This window comes from Syngnathoides biaculeatus, chromosome 14, assembly GCF_019802595.1.
Source record: "Syngnathoides biaculeatus isolate LvHL_M chromosome 14, ASM1980259v1, whole genome shotgun sequence".
Taxonomy (NCBI): Eukaryota; Metazoa; Chordata; class Actinopteri; order Syngnathiformes; family Syngnathidae; genus Syngnathoides; species Syngnathoides biaculeatus.
This window is the reverse complement of record NC_084653.1, coordinates 20263446-20277282: the sequence shown is the minus strand read 5'-3', so window position 1 is coordinate 20277282 and position 13837 is coordinate 20263446. Positions and strand designations below refer to the sequence as shown.

The 13837-nt window shown below is 41.6% G+C and overlaps 1 protein-coding gene across 18 annotated transcripts in view; it reads left to right on the top strand.

The window, feature by feature from the left end:
• thsd7ba (thrombospondin, type I, domain containing 7Ba) overlaps positions 1–13837 on the top strand; it is a 239415-nt gene that overhangs the window by 170685 nt on the left and 54893 nt on the right. For all 18 annotated transcript variants that reach the window (XM_061842249.1, XM_061842248.1, XM_061842241.1 and 15 more), the window contains 4 exons: positions 3687–3802; positions 7033–7165; positions 8454–8557; positions 12009–12200. In XM_061842249.1, the coding sequence (XP_061698233.1) occupies positions 3687–3802; positions 7033–7165; positions 8454–8557; positions 12009–12200 (545 nt within the window). The remainder of the gene's footprint in view (positions 1–3686; positions 3803–7032; positions 7166–8453; positions 8558–12008; positions 12201–13837) is intronic.

Here is a 13837-nt window from a genome sequence, read left to right as displayed (position 1 = left end):
CCGTTAGAAAAAAATGCACAAATTAGTTGCATCCCCATGTAAACCGCAGGGTTGAAAGCGTGTGAAAAAAGTCGCAGCTTATAGGCCGGAAAATACAGTAATTTAGCGAAAGATAGGGAAATTCCCAGTCGCTCCCATAATTATCATCACTATCTATTTGCGAAAGATCTTTAGTGCCCCAAAGCTATTAGTTTATTGTTTCACATGAAACAAAATACTGTATTAAAAATATTGATCTCATTAGGTGCAATAACAGAATCATCTTTTTTTTTAAATGAGAAACTCTACGGCAAATGCTAATAGCAAGGAACATCCTTCCGTCATCATTCAGAGTTCCGGGACTCTACAAACAGCTTCGAAACATCCAATCATCTCCCAATTCTACGTTTCCAATGTTGAACCAGTTTAATCGGTTTGCAGTTTTTTCGCTCCGGCTCCACTGCGCCCGAGCGCTTAAAACAATATCTCTAAAGCCGTGCGCAACCAGAACTTGCACAGAATCCTGACCTTGACTCTATCAAACACCAGCGAGATGAACAAAAGCAGACATTTTGAGCTGGGTCTTCTCTCAGGTCACAAATTGTCCTCCGGGGAAGGGAAAAATATTCCTACGGACACACGGCAACATTTTGTAGAAAGTCTTTGGAGCCTTTAGGTTCAAAAGGAAAAGCAATGTCATATTTTCTTCCATTTTCACTTCATACGGACATTTATTGTCTTGTGGCACAACCAATGTGACAATCATTTACAAAATTTAAAAATATAATGGCAAAAACGGATGTATATACAAAATGGGACTGTGGTATTAAAAAAAAAATACATTTTTTTCAGTATATCACCATTTCTAAAGATTGAATACGTGGTGTTCCACACCATATTTTTTTTTTATATATTTCTCATACTCTTATTCTTGGAGTAGCTGACAGAATTCCCCATCTGGCCAGTTGCATCGCCGCGTCCTTTGGCATGCATCACTGCAAAAAAAACAACAAAAAAAAAAAGGTGAGGAGGATGCAGTCGAGGGAGAAATGCGTCTCACATGTCTCATGCTCACTGTACTCGGGTGCACTTTGATCAGGTTCTTGTGCCTGCTGACTTTCTGCTACCGGCAGAACGCGGCACCACGCTGAGTCTCAAGTGAGACCTGGATCTCGGTTGCTAGGCCGAGTAAAGTCACTTAGTGGCTGAAGAAAAAAAAAAAACCCGTCTGGTCCTGGTGTTTTTGCGAGGAAAATGTGTGTATAGGTGTGTATATGTGTGTGTATTGGGATATACAGAAAAATAGCTCCTTGTGGATGAAGACATCAAAGCACGATTTACTGTACATAGCGGCATGAATTATGAAAAGTTTCAAAGTTTCAGCGCTGACAAAACACCGCCAGGGGCTTGTCATAAAATGTGACGCCAGATATGTGACAACTTCAACAGGGAATACACAACGCAATGAGGAAAGTGCACCGGTTAAATATCCTTGATGTGCCTTTTTACAGCGACGTCGTCGTCTCTTTAGAACTGAATAATTGGTCGCCGAGCAAGTTTCCTTCGCCTTACTTTTGTCAGGTTTAATTAGCTGGCATGCTGTGGACTTTAATTGATTTTTTTTTTTCCAGCGGGTGTCTCCTGGGTCTTCGCGGTACTAATAGCGAACAACCGACGCTTTGCTTGTAAACAAGGATACGCAAATTCACGTTGGACTTCAAAGATTTGCTATCAACCTATAGACACGGGCTGTCGTGTAGGCCGTGAGTAAAGCTGCCATAAGTGTTTGCGTTGAAGTCATTGATCAATGGGACGTATTAACGATCACTGAAGGCTTCCCCGGGGAGGCATACATTCAACCAGTGACACCACATTGGAACTTTGCCGCCTCATTAGACTGCTATTGGGATAATTAGGCAGCATGTTCAAGTGCGGTCTGCACGACTTCATCGCACTTCAGAGGTTCTGTGTTTCAATCTCAGCTCTGTCCTTCCCTTCAAAAACATTTATGTTCGATGAATTAAAAACACGAATTGTCCATAGTTGTGAACATAAGTGTGGATGTTTGTCTACATATGCGTCTGGAAACCAGTCCGGTCCGCTTTCCACCCGTGACCCGAACGAAGCTAAGCACTATATACCCATATTTAATGCCGAAGTCGATGTTTTCCCCGATAAGAAAGTGGACTGTTAACCCGCTTCCGCTTGTCTTGGACAACTGGATCTACACACGGATCTGGTGAGTAAGTCGTAGAGATTTACACGGAAGAGTTTAAAAGCGTATAAAAGTCTGGACGCATACAAATACTTCGTTGCTGGATCTGTTCTCAATCAAGAATAAATCCCACATAGTGATGGAGCCACTCAGATTTTTTCAATACAAATACCAATATTTAAATAAATGACTCCTGGTTTCACACAAACTCGAATTCATTAACTATGATTGGAAAAAAGAAAAAAACACAGTCGACTCCTCGTACACGGAAGCGTGTTGCAGCCACACATTAAACTTCAGTAAACCTCTCCTTGACAGAAATTTTTTTTAAATATGCGTTGTTCTCAAATGAGCCAATTTGGCATTGTAAATACCTCTTGGTAATTTGAGATTGAGAATAATAATTCCTACCTGAAATGAAGTGATCGGTACATAGTCACGTGTATTTGCTTGGGCACCATCCATCACATTTAATTGCCAAAATCCATCGATCTTTTCAGCTGGTATTGCATTGAATGATCTGTTTCAATATCTGTCTCGTCTGTTGTAACAACCAACAGCACAACAAGTCTCAGGCATTGTGTTTATTCTGCTCCGGTTCATTGTCCCCCACAGCAGCAGCTGTGTTTGACAGGCAACATGGCGCCGTGAAAATGGTGACGTCACGTGCACGAGCTCTATAGATGGGTAGATGGATGGATGGATGGATTTTTTTTTTTTTTTTTACTTTGTTCAACCCCAAAAAATGTTCTTCCACCAACCCCTCTGGATTCAATAAATAAATTCAATAAAACTGTTGAAAACAAACCCAGAGTTTTTCAATCCCAAAAACATAACAGTATGAAAGTGGTGTGATGTTCTTTTTTTATTTTTATTTTTGCAACGGCTCCATTCAAATTGACTTTTTTTCAGATTTCCCTTTTGTGCGACTGCAACAAACAAGGGAGTATTTGTGCTTGACTGGACTGCAAAGGAAAAAGAAACTAACAAAGAAAAAAAAAAAAAGAGTAAAAACATGGAAAAACTTACCAAAGGTTAAAAGTCAAAACTACTACTTTGAACACTACTTTGACTTGAATGCCTGAAAGCTGAAATTGCCAGACAAAAATATTTCAACATTTTTATCCATTAAAAATCTTCCAACTTTAGCTAGTAAAAAACAAACTGTATATCTTAATGCTACAACAACTGTCTATATATTTTTTGGAGCGACCCCAGTACTCTTCTTCCAAACGGTCTGTGTGAGGCAATTGTTTTTTTTTTTTTTTTTTTTTTTTTTTTTTTTTAATCTGTCTACATTGTGCCTGGGCTCGTACAAGCAGCGGGAACAAATAATCAATCACGTTTCCTGTGGGAAGGTGTGTGATGTCAAAGACGGGGCACTTGTTTCACTCTACTTGTCCTGCTACCAGCAGGACTGAGTACATTTGTCACTCATCACCTGAGGGATGAGTCGAATAAAGAAACGCTCTGTGTGTGTATATGCGTGCAGATGCCCAGATTCTGCTCGTCCGGAAAGCGTCCGGCCCTGTGTCCTTCCCTGCGTGAAAGACTGCGTCGTGACACCCTTCAGCGAATGGTCGGCCTGCCCGTCAACCTGCGTGCCAGGTAGCCCTCAACGTGCATTACGGAACCTATTCTGGGATTGTAGGGCTGGATTGACACAGCGGGTCCAGGTGCCCGTTTATGATTTCATATCGAGGCTCTGAACCTTTGCTGGAGTTTTGATAGACAATTTTGTTTTTGGGGTGCATTGCAATGTTTGTAACATTTGAGTAGATGTACGTTTACACACTATTTTGATAACATTGGTCTGGATGTAGTTTGCTGCAGTCACATTGGCTGATATCCACTGGCCCAATCTGATCTGAACATATGCGATTACGTTTTTTTGTTTTTTTTGGTGGCAGTACCTACAGTGAAGAAAATAAGTATTTGAACACCTTGCTAACTCAGTGCGCTAACCTGATGCAGGATCACCTGTTGGTGTTGACATTTAACCCGACTGCATGCACAAACTAAATATTAATGAAAATGAACCAACAGTGCAAATGTCGTTTTGCAAGTTACCCTGCGGAAAAAAAGTAACCTTTTAATATATAATATACAGTGAAGAAAATGAGTATTTGAACACCCTGCTATATTACAAGGTCTTCCACTCAGAAACCATGGAGGGGTCTGAAATTTTCATCATAGGTGCATGTCCACTGTGAGAGAGATCATCTAAAGAAAAATCCAGAAATCACAATGTATGATTTTTTTTTTTTTTTTTTTTTTTTTTTGTGTGAGACAGCTGAAGATTATTTGAGCACCTGAGAAAACCAATGTTAACCCTCTCTGGACAAAATAAAATTTTGCAGAGAGAAAAATATGATACTTTGAGAAAATGATACTCGGGACTTAAAATTTTTGATTATATTAAACCTGTTGCAAATATGCAACCCCTGCCCAGAAATGGTTTTAATATTTGGTCTTTATGCAATGCACGGAGTGGAGGTGGACTTTTAAAGGCAGACTAACAGGTCTTTGAGGCTCAGAATTCTAGCTTATAGACATGTGTTCAAATACTTATTTGCAGCTGTATCACACAAATCGTTAAAAAAATCATACATTGGGATTTCTCGATTTTTCATTTTAGATGATCTTTCTCACAGTGAACATGCACCTGCGATGAAAATTTCAGACCCCTCCATGATTTCTAAGTGGGAGAACTTGCAATATAGCAGGGTGTTCAAATACTCATTTTCTTCACCGTATATATGGATCATGTTGTGAAATTACAACCACGTTTCTTTACCATAAATTTGCGACCCAGCAAAATCACTGTCGTGTTAGAAATTTAAGTCCATCTAAAAGTTTATGCCACATCATAGGCCATTGATGTTTGTTTTCTCACGAATATATAAAATATTCCAGTTGTCTTACACATTCTGATAAAAGGGATTCTTCACGGAAAAAGAATTAAAACAATTGTGCCGGAAACTCATCTCTATAAATATTCTGTGGCTCATTGAGTCACCGATGAGGCATTCACATTTCATTTCATTTCACAATTTTTTAATGTGAGGTGATTAGACTTTGCTCATTACAATGTCGTATGTCCAGAAAGTGAGGGCTGTTTTTTGGAGGAAACTATAGTCGTACGCAGGAAAGCTAATCATTATCTCATTACCTTTGAGACGACTTGTTTTCAAGACATGGAGTTTGGAGGAATGGAAGAAAATGAATATGCAAACAAACTGACACATGTTTATTTTTTGGGAGCAGCAAAATGCTCATTATAGTCTGTTTATAGCGTTAAGAAACATAAAACAGCACATTTGGAAATTTGTGTTTAGTTGATGACCTTATTTCTCCGTAAATAATGGAACCTCCATTGTGGGATGAGCAGCACAATTGAGTACGGTATGTACTTTTCTGGCGGCACGGTGGATCAGCTGGTAAAGTGTTGGCCTCACTGTTCTGACGTCCCGGGTTCAATCCTGGGCTCGCCTGTATGGAGTTTGCATGTTCTCACCGTGCCTGCATGGGTTTCCTCCGGCCACTCCGGTTATCTCCCAGATTCCAAAAACATGCAACATTAATTGAACACTCTAAATTGCCCTTAGGTCTGATTGTGAGTGTGGCTGTTTGTCTCAATGTGCCCTGTGATTGGCTGGCAACCATTGACACCGTTGACAGGTGGGATAGGCTCCAGCACTCCCCGTGACCCTCGTGAGCATAAGCGGCGAAGACAATGGATGGATGGATGTACTTTTTTTTGCCTGACTACATATTGAGCTATTTCTAACGGCTCTTGTTTGGCCAAGTGGATTGCAAAAGGGTTCTGTTGGGTTGGGGTCTGGGGAAATGGCAGGCTCAACACTGGGATGTTCTCTTTGTGGAGATGAGCTGTAACATCTTGGTGGATGGCGTTCGATTCTAGAATGTGAAGATGTTGATCTTGAAGTGGCTTGACCTGTTTTTCCCAACCTTCTGCACTTCATACAAATGTCTGAGAAACCCTGTGGTCACTTAACCATGGCTCATGCTCGTGGGGCTCGCAACGCTTTTACATCCCATAAATGCGTGTTCTTTACAAACGTGGGATAATATGAAAAATGGAAATAAATAATAGTATACAATGTGTTGGTAAGAAACGTTTATGACAGAAAAATAGTCTTACAAACACACAGGTATTGTCAGATTTTTCACCTCGATGTAGAGTATCATTCTAAAAACAAATTTAGATTTTTACTGTCACGAGAAGGGAAATTGTTAGAGATTAAAGTTATCATTAAAGAAGATTTGATGAATGTAATGCACTCACTTTCACTTTTTATTGATTAGAAAGGTGCAGTCATGCCAGTACAACTTCACTTCAACCTGACTGGAGTCACTGAAAAATCATCATTTGTAGTTTTTGTCGCCATTCCAAAATGGTTATGAGGAATAAACACAATTGCATGTGGAAAATTGCCATAATTCAGGAGCATTATTATAATAACCTGGTCGGCAGTATTTCTTTGGGAGGAGGTGGCGGACAGAAAAGTACAAAATGATCATTCAAAAACATCATCGACATCCGATTTTCATGAATTCAACACGGTCCTATAACAGTATCTTCTAAAGTTTGATTCCAAAGGTTCCAATTTGTGCAAATGATTGATTGATGAATCAAAGATAGAAGGACAAACATTCAAGTACCAAATGACGATTTCCAACTGATGTAGATGATGACCTTTACCCATTTGTTTGACAAAGTAGTTTAGCAATTTCTAAACACAATAAGTTTCCCACTTTGACACGGCCTGTGTGTGTCAGACCTTTTTTTTTTTTTTTTTCCTCTCCCCCAACAGAGAACACCACCTCTGCCACACAGTCTCGGTATCGAACTATCATTCAAAAGTCTGCTAATGGAGGTCAAGAGTGCCCAGACACTCTTTATGAAGAGAGGGAGTGCGACTCGCTCCCAATATGCCCAATTTACAGGTAAAACATTTTCTTGCTTCCTCTGTATGACATAATCTAGACTGAATATGTTTCTAACTGAAAAAGCATAAGAAGTACGGTGTACAATATATGACTCTCCATATGGTATATTATTGTGTTTTTAACAGCGGTTATTCATTATTCTGTCTGGCGGCACGGTGGATCAGCTGGTAAAGCGTTGGCGTCACAGTTCTGAGGTCCTTGGTTCAATCCCCGACCCGTCTGTGTGTGTGGTCTGCATGTTCTCTCCGTGTCCGCGTGGGTTTTCTCCGGGCACTCCGGTTTTCCTCCCACATCCCCAAAATATGCAAAATTATTTGGACAAATTGCCCCAAGGTGTGTTTGTGACCACGACTGTTTGTCTCTAAGTGCCCTGTGATTAGCCGGCAACCAGTTCAGGGTGTACCCCGCCTCCTGCCTGTTGACAGCTGGGATAGGCTCCGGCACTCCCTGCGACCCTTGTGAGGATAAGTGGTGAAGAAAATGGATAGATAGATGGATGATATTGGCCCTAGGTGTGATTGTGAGTGCAGCTTTTTGTCTCTATGTGCCTGCGATTGGCTTGCGACCAGTTCAGGTCGTACCCCGCCTCCTGCCCGTTGACAGCTGGGTTAACCCTAACCCTAACCTCCAGCAATTCCCGCGACCCTTGTGAGTATATGCGGCAAAGAAAATGGACGGATGGATGTTTATTCTGTCCGCGAGGCAGCGAATGAAAATGAGGGTGATTTGTGATTGGATGTGTAAGCCAGGGGGGCGCTGGGCTACTTGAAGGAGGGAATGGAGCCTCTCCGTGTGGCGGAGGCTTGAGCAAAACATGGGCCGAATGTTTACGCCCGGCGTTAACTGTTTATTTTACACAATAAAGATGTCGACCACTGCCGGTCTTTCTGCGAGGCGTCCTTGATCGGCAGTTCATGGACTCCGAGCTCTAACTGTCGTCACGCAGTGATAAAGTCAACTAATCGGTTCGAACCTTACCATGAACACCAACAAAAATGAAGAGGCATTTAAGAAGAAGAAAACTGTTTACTTGAAGCAATGTTGGACACATTCAACAGGCTACTATAGATAGCTTTGCTTACACAGAATACACATTGGAAATATTTCCTTTTTACTGTTGATATCATTGTCTTGCTCATGTTTTCAGGATGGAGACATTAAAAAAAAAATTTAACGCCCTAGATCATAAATTCTAAACCAACAAAGTGCTCAACGCCTGTGATGTTGCTTGAGGGTTGACAATCCAGCAGTAATCCTTGCGTCGTTTTGTTCTGTTTCCTTCAAGGTGGAGGATACACAAGTGGCACGCGTGTACCTTAGTCCCTGATTCTGTCCAACGCAGCTCATCTCGACCGTCAGAAACCTGTGGGAATGGGTTGGAAACAAGAGGCAAGTCTTCTTATTCTTCTTATGTAAGACGAGCTCCACAAGTATTTGTTTCATACTTGTTAGTTTGAAGCTTCCGTCTAGTTAACGGTCGTTATTTAACGAGTCCTAATGGTCCTTTCATAAGGGCTCCTTTAACAAACAACCGATGGAGCTATAAAACATGGAGGCAATTTGTCCTTAGAGTACAATAAGATGAATCTTCCTGTCTGTTGTCTTGACGATCTCATCACGTCACTGGTTCCTTATTAATGGAGCAAGCCGGACAGCCACAGGCACACAACAGATTCGGAGAGCTTTTAGCCTTGTAGCGCACAAACAACCAATCACTCATACGACTACGACGGACAATTTTAAGAGAAGCGTTTTTATACAAACACACTAGTTTTGGTCAAATCCTGTTCATAGATATAAGCACGAAATTGCACATTTGATTGCTTTTACAAGGAAGGTGCAGTCTACTCCTTGGATGTTATTCTGCAGTAGGTTTCTACCGACTCCACCGTTGTCTGGGCCTTTGTGCAACCAGAACGGTCGTTGTATAACACACTGCGACTGCACTTAATTACTTGAGCCACCAAGGGTGACTGGATATATGCATAAAAAGTACTTAATTTACACCTAAAATAAGTGCTTTCATTGGAAGCACATTTGCTGCCTCACAAATTATAGTTTGATTGCGCAGAACTGATTGTGACCTTCGCGAGTTTGTTCAATGCGGAACATAAACCTGTCCTCGCACAAGCAGACTTTTTAGTGCGCCAAAGGTCTTCGACTTGGGCCAAAGTGGCAAGCATCCTCATGAAGGACGTACTTGCCCCTGCCGAGTAGTTTTCTCTGGAAGGACTTGTCAAAAGGACAGCCACTTATCATTTCATTCCATAGTTAATGTCATTTCGGTGTAATTGCGGGCTCACTGGGATTCGTACAAATGATCCACAAAACCACCCCGCTCAAATACAGCAGTGAAGATTCCAGTAGCTCAATCTGAGGTTTTCAGAATTTTCGAGAATTTCTCCTCCTGTTGTTGTTCTTTCCCACTTAGCTTCATAACTGATGGACGTTTCTCATGAGAATATATGCAACATTTCCACCAAGGAAAGACGAATGAAGTGTCCCCAGGTGTAAGGCACCCCCCTTGAATGACCTTTCGAGTCTCACCTTTCAGCGTGATTAAAAATGCCCGTGTTAAATACCTGTGACATTTCACACGCTCAGAGGCAATTTAAAATGTAACCGGTGTAGAAAGAAAAAGTAAAAAAAAAAAAAAACAACTTTAACTTAGTGTAGAGCTGTTCCATCCTTCCATCCATCCATCCATCCATTTTCTTAGCCGCTTATCCTCATGAGGGTCGCGGGAAGTGCGGGGCACACCCTGAACTGGTTGCCAGCCAATTGCAGGGCACATCGAGACAAACAGCCACACTCACAATCACACCTAGGGGCAATTTAGAGTGTCCAATTAATGTTCCATGTTTTTGGGATGTGGGAGGAAACCGCAGTGCCTGCAGAAAACCCAAACAGGCACGGGGAGAACATGCAAACTCCACACAGGCGGGTCCGGGATTGAACCCAGGGACCTCAGAACTGTTAGGCCAACACTTTCCAGCGGTGACACCGTGCTGTAGAGCTGTTCCAATACAATTAAAAAGACATAACCTGTGAAACTAAAATGTATAATTGGTGCGAAGTTCAATTAATTCATTCAAAGAGTTATTCACTTTTAATCTGTGGAATATTTCGCACATTTGGTTTACTGATGAGTTCATGACATAATTTATTCCACAGATCAAATTTCTGTTCATTTTAATGCTCAAACATGTACAGTGGTGCCTTGAGTTATGAGGTGAGCTCGAAACAAGATTGTGCTCGGAACTCAAAACAGCGTTCCCCATTCAAATGGATAGAAATGCCATGAATTCGTTCCCGGCTCCCATCAGAAATTTCATCATCTCCTGTCCAAAATGTGCACGTCTATAATAATGCGCGTCTTGTGCCTTAAAACTACCTGATGAGATTCTGTAGCCACCTGAATAGAACTGAAACTGTCTGTCTGGCTTTTGAACGGCGTATTAATCATACTGGTGTTGGTTTATTACATTACATAGTTTCATCACATCACAATGTGGTATGGTTGGATTACCATGAAGATCAGATTTGGTGGGATGGGACTTGATGTCAGTAGAAAATCCATTAGTATTACACATTATGATGGAAAATGGAACTGGTTCTGCGGTTTGACTGATAAATACTATAAATAGAAAGAAACTTGATTAAATATACACTCTTTCTGTAAGAGTCTCTCCCAAGTCCTATAAGATGAGGAAACGCTGGAGTGTGAGCCTTTTTCAAAGAGTGCCCTTTCAGCAATTCTTCCAAACTTATCACCTTTCCAAGTTCGTGTATAATTAAAGATGATCCCTGTCTGGGGGTGAGATGACGTGAAATACCACTCTGGCAACCCCGAGGCTCGACAAATTCTGTTAAAAATAGAAGTGAAGGTTGACTTTTTTTGCACTGCTGGAACCTGCCAACAAAAGGACACTGCGGCTGACAGAATGGACCAATGACTTGTATAGTACACTGATTAAGGAAAAAAACATGTTCAAGTGGACGGCGATAAATTACAGTCCGCACAGTCATGATAGTTGGTTGAAAAAAAAAAACCACCATCGTTTACATTTTTTGAGAGGCCATGGCTTCATTTACTCCCTGTATTATTTATTTGGTGTATATCTTTCCTGCTGTTTTACTAAAAACATCTGTCAGGTCCGGTGTAACGCAAACACGTTGGCTCTGCATGTAGATAAGCATTCCGCTTTTGCTCGGTGGACAAATATAGACCAAACTGTTTTTGTCAGAGGCGAAAATTGAAAAGTCAAAGAGAAATCAATGAAGTGGATGAAGGGCGTGTTTGTAGATCCGTGACACCACAAAGACACACAAAGCACTGAGGGAGGTAGAGAAGATTTCTTATACACAGTGCTTTATGGAAATTATACCTTGTCTTGAGGTTTTAAATATATACATCGATGATGCCTAATCACAATTGGTCCATGTTTGAGCAACGTTTTCAAGAGGAAAATTTCCCATAATCGACGCAAAATACTACTAAAGGATGAATATGACTCGCGACTCTGTCGTTACAGTTCAGTGAAATATTTTCAAAGGTTTGTAAAAGGATGCCTTTTCTCTACTGGCATGTCGGGAAGTGTGTTTTATCACATCTACAATTGTTTTCCAGCAAAAGCACGCGGTAAGAGATTCTCTTTCACACGGATTCCCTTTTTGTCGAGTCGGGGATTAGATCGTAGCGTTCCTTGCTGCATAAATTTGCATGCGGATGAGGTCCTCCCTGTAAACCCTCATAGGGACTTTCACGACGGAGAGAATGCACTTACAGTACATGAGGTTCTGTCGAATGTAATCAGAGTCGGTTGTTCCATGACGGCAGGACTCAGCTGTGTTGGGGAGAACGACGAGGCGGCCAACCTGACGGAGTGCCTGCGCTGGGCTGGCCCCTTACCTGCGCAGATCCGAGCGTGTCGGGTGGCTTGCAGGGATGACTGCACTTTCACGTCTTGGTCCAAGTTCTCTGAGTGCACGGGATGTGGCAGCGTCCAAAGTCGCAAACGTTCACTCGCAGGTAAGAGTGTCACATTTGAAACCAGGTTGGGCTGAATTGAAGTTCAAGGACTCGGAATCTTCTCCACTCATGTGTCTATTTAGCATGTACTCTCTCCCTCTAGAGTTATCTGGGGTCTAAATTGGGTCTTTTATAGTGTGTAATCCCTGATTTCAACACAGATGGCCCAGTCTGAATTACTGTACATGTTGTGTTTGCAGAGCAGTCTGGACACTATTTGTCTTCATGAAGATTTGAGGCTGTGCCACAGTGGCTGTAGTAAATACACCGTGTCTCGTTCCATAATGCTCTTCGAACCCAACACATTAACTTGGGCCAAGTTTAGTGCTAGCTCATCCCCAAGGCCTATAGAGACCTCGTGCACCTACATCATAAAATCACGTGACTTTTGTTTACCTCGCCATATTGCCGGTCAAGCTAAGCATTGCTCAATGCTAACTCAGTTGGAGACGACACAGAAAATATGTCTTGTAGCACGACGCCCAGAGATTTGTCCGATACCGTCAGACATTTGGAAGGTGAAAATAGAGAGGACCCGTATTTAATGCTGAAGTCGAGCTTTTCGCCAATAAGAAATTGAACTGTTAATTTGCTTCCGCTTGTCTTGGACAAGTGGGTATACACATGGATCTGGTGAGTAAGTCGTCGAGATTTGCACGGAAAACTTTGAAAGCAAATAAAAGTCTTGATGCATATGAATACTTTGTTGCTCGATCTGTTCTCATCAGGAATAAATCCCACATAGTGACGGTTTTGACGGCTTGTGAACACGGAAGTGTGTTCGGCTACACTTTAACCTTCGCCGAAATCCATTGATCTTTTCAGCGAGTATTCAATACAAATACCAATGTTTAAGTAAATGACCCCAGGTTTTACAGAAACTCGCATTCATTAACTATGATTGGGGAAAAAAAAAAGAGGACAAGGGAGTCGGGTCATCCGTACGCGTTTCCCAAGAAGTACTTATAATGCCAAGTTGGCTCATTTGAGAACGATGCGTTAAAAAAAAATACGATGGATTGGGCTCCTCTGGACACGAAGCGTGTCGCAGCCACACGTTAACCTACGTAAACCTCTGTGTGACCGACTGTTTATTTTCTTTTTCTAAATACGCATTTGGACTCATTTGAGAACAATGCATTAAAAAAAAAGTCTGTTGGGGAGAGGTTGGCCGCAACTTACTTCTGTGTATGTTGGAGATTACTCCCTGTCCTTTTTTTTTTTTTTTAAATACGCATTGTTCTCAAATGAGACAACTTTACATTATAAATACTTTTTGGGAATTTGCGTTTGAGAAGAAAAATTCCTACCTGAAGTGAAGTGATCGCTACACAGTCGTGTGTATTTGGTTGGGCACCATCCATCACATTTCATTACCGAAATCCATCGACCTTTTCTGGTCTTTTCAGTTGGTATTCCATAGAATGATCTCTTTGAATATCTGTCTCGTCTGTTGTAACAACCAACAGCACAACAAGCCTGCGGCATTGTGTATATTCTGCTCTGGTTCAATGTCCCCCACACTGTCGAGAAGCTCTCTTTGACCAGCAAAATGGCGCCGTGAAAATGGTGATGTCACGTGCTCGAGCTCTATACTTGTGCCGCAGTTTTGGGTCATTATATCTACTGACTTTATT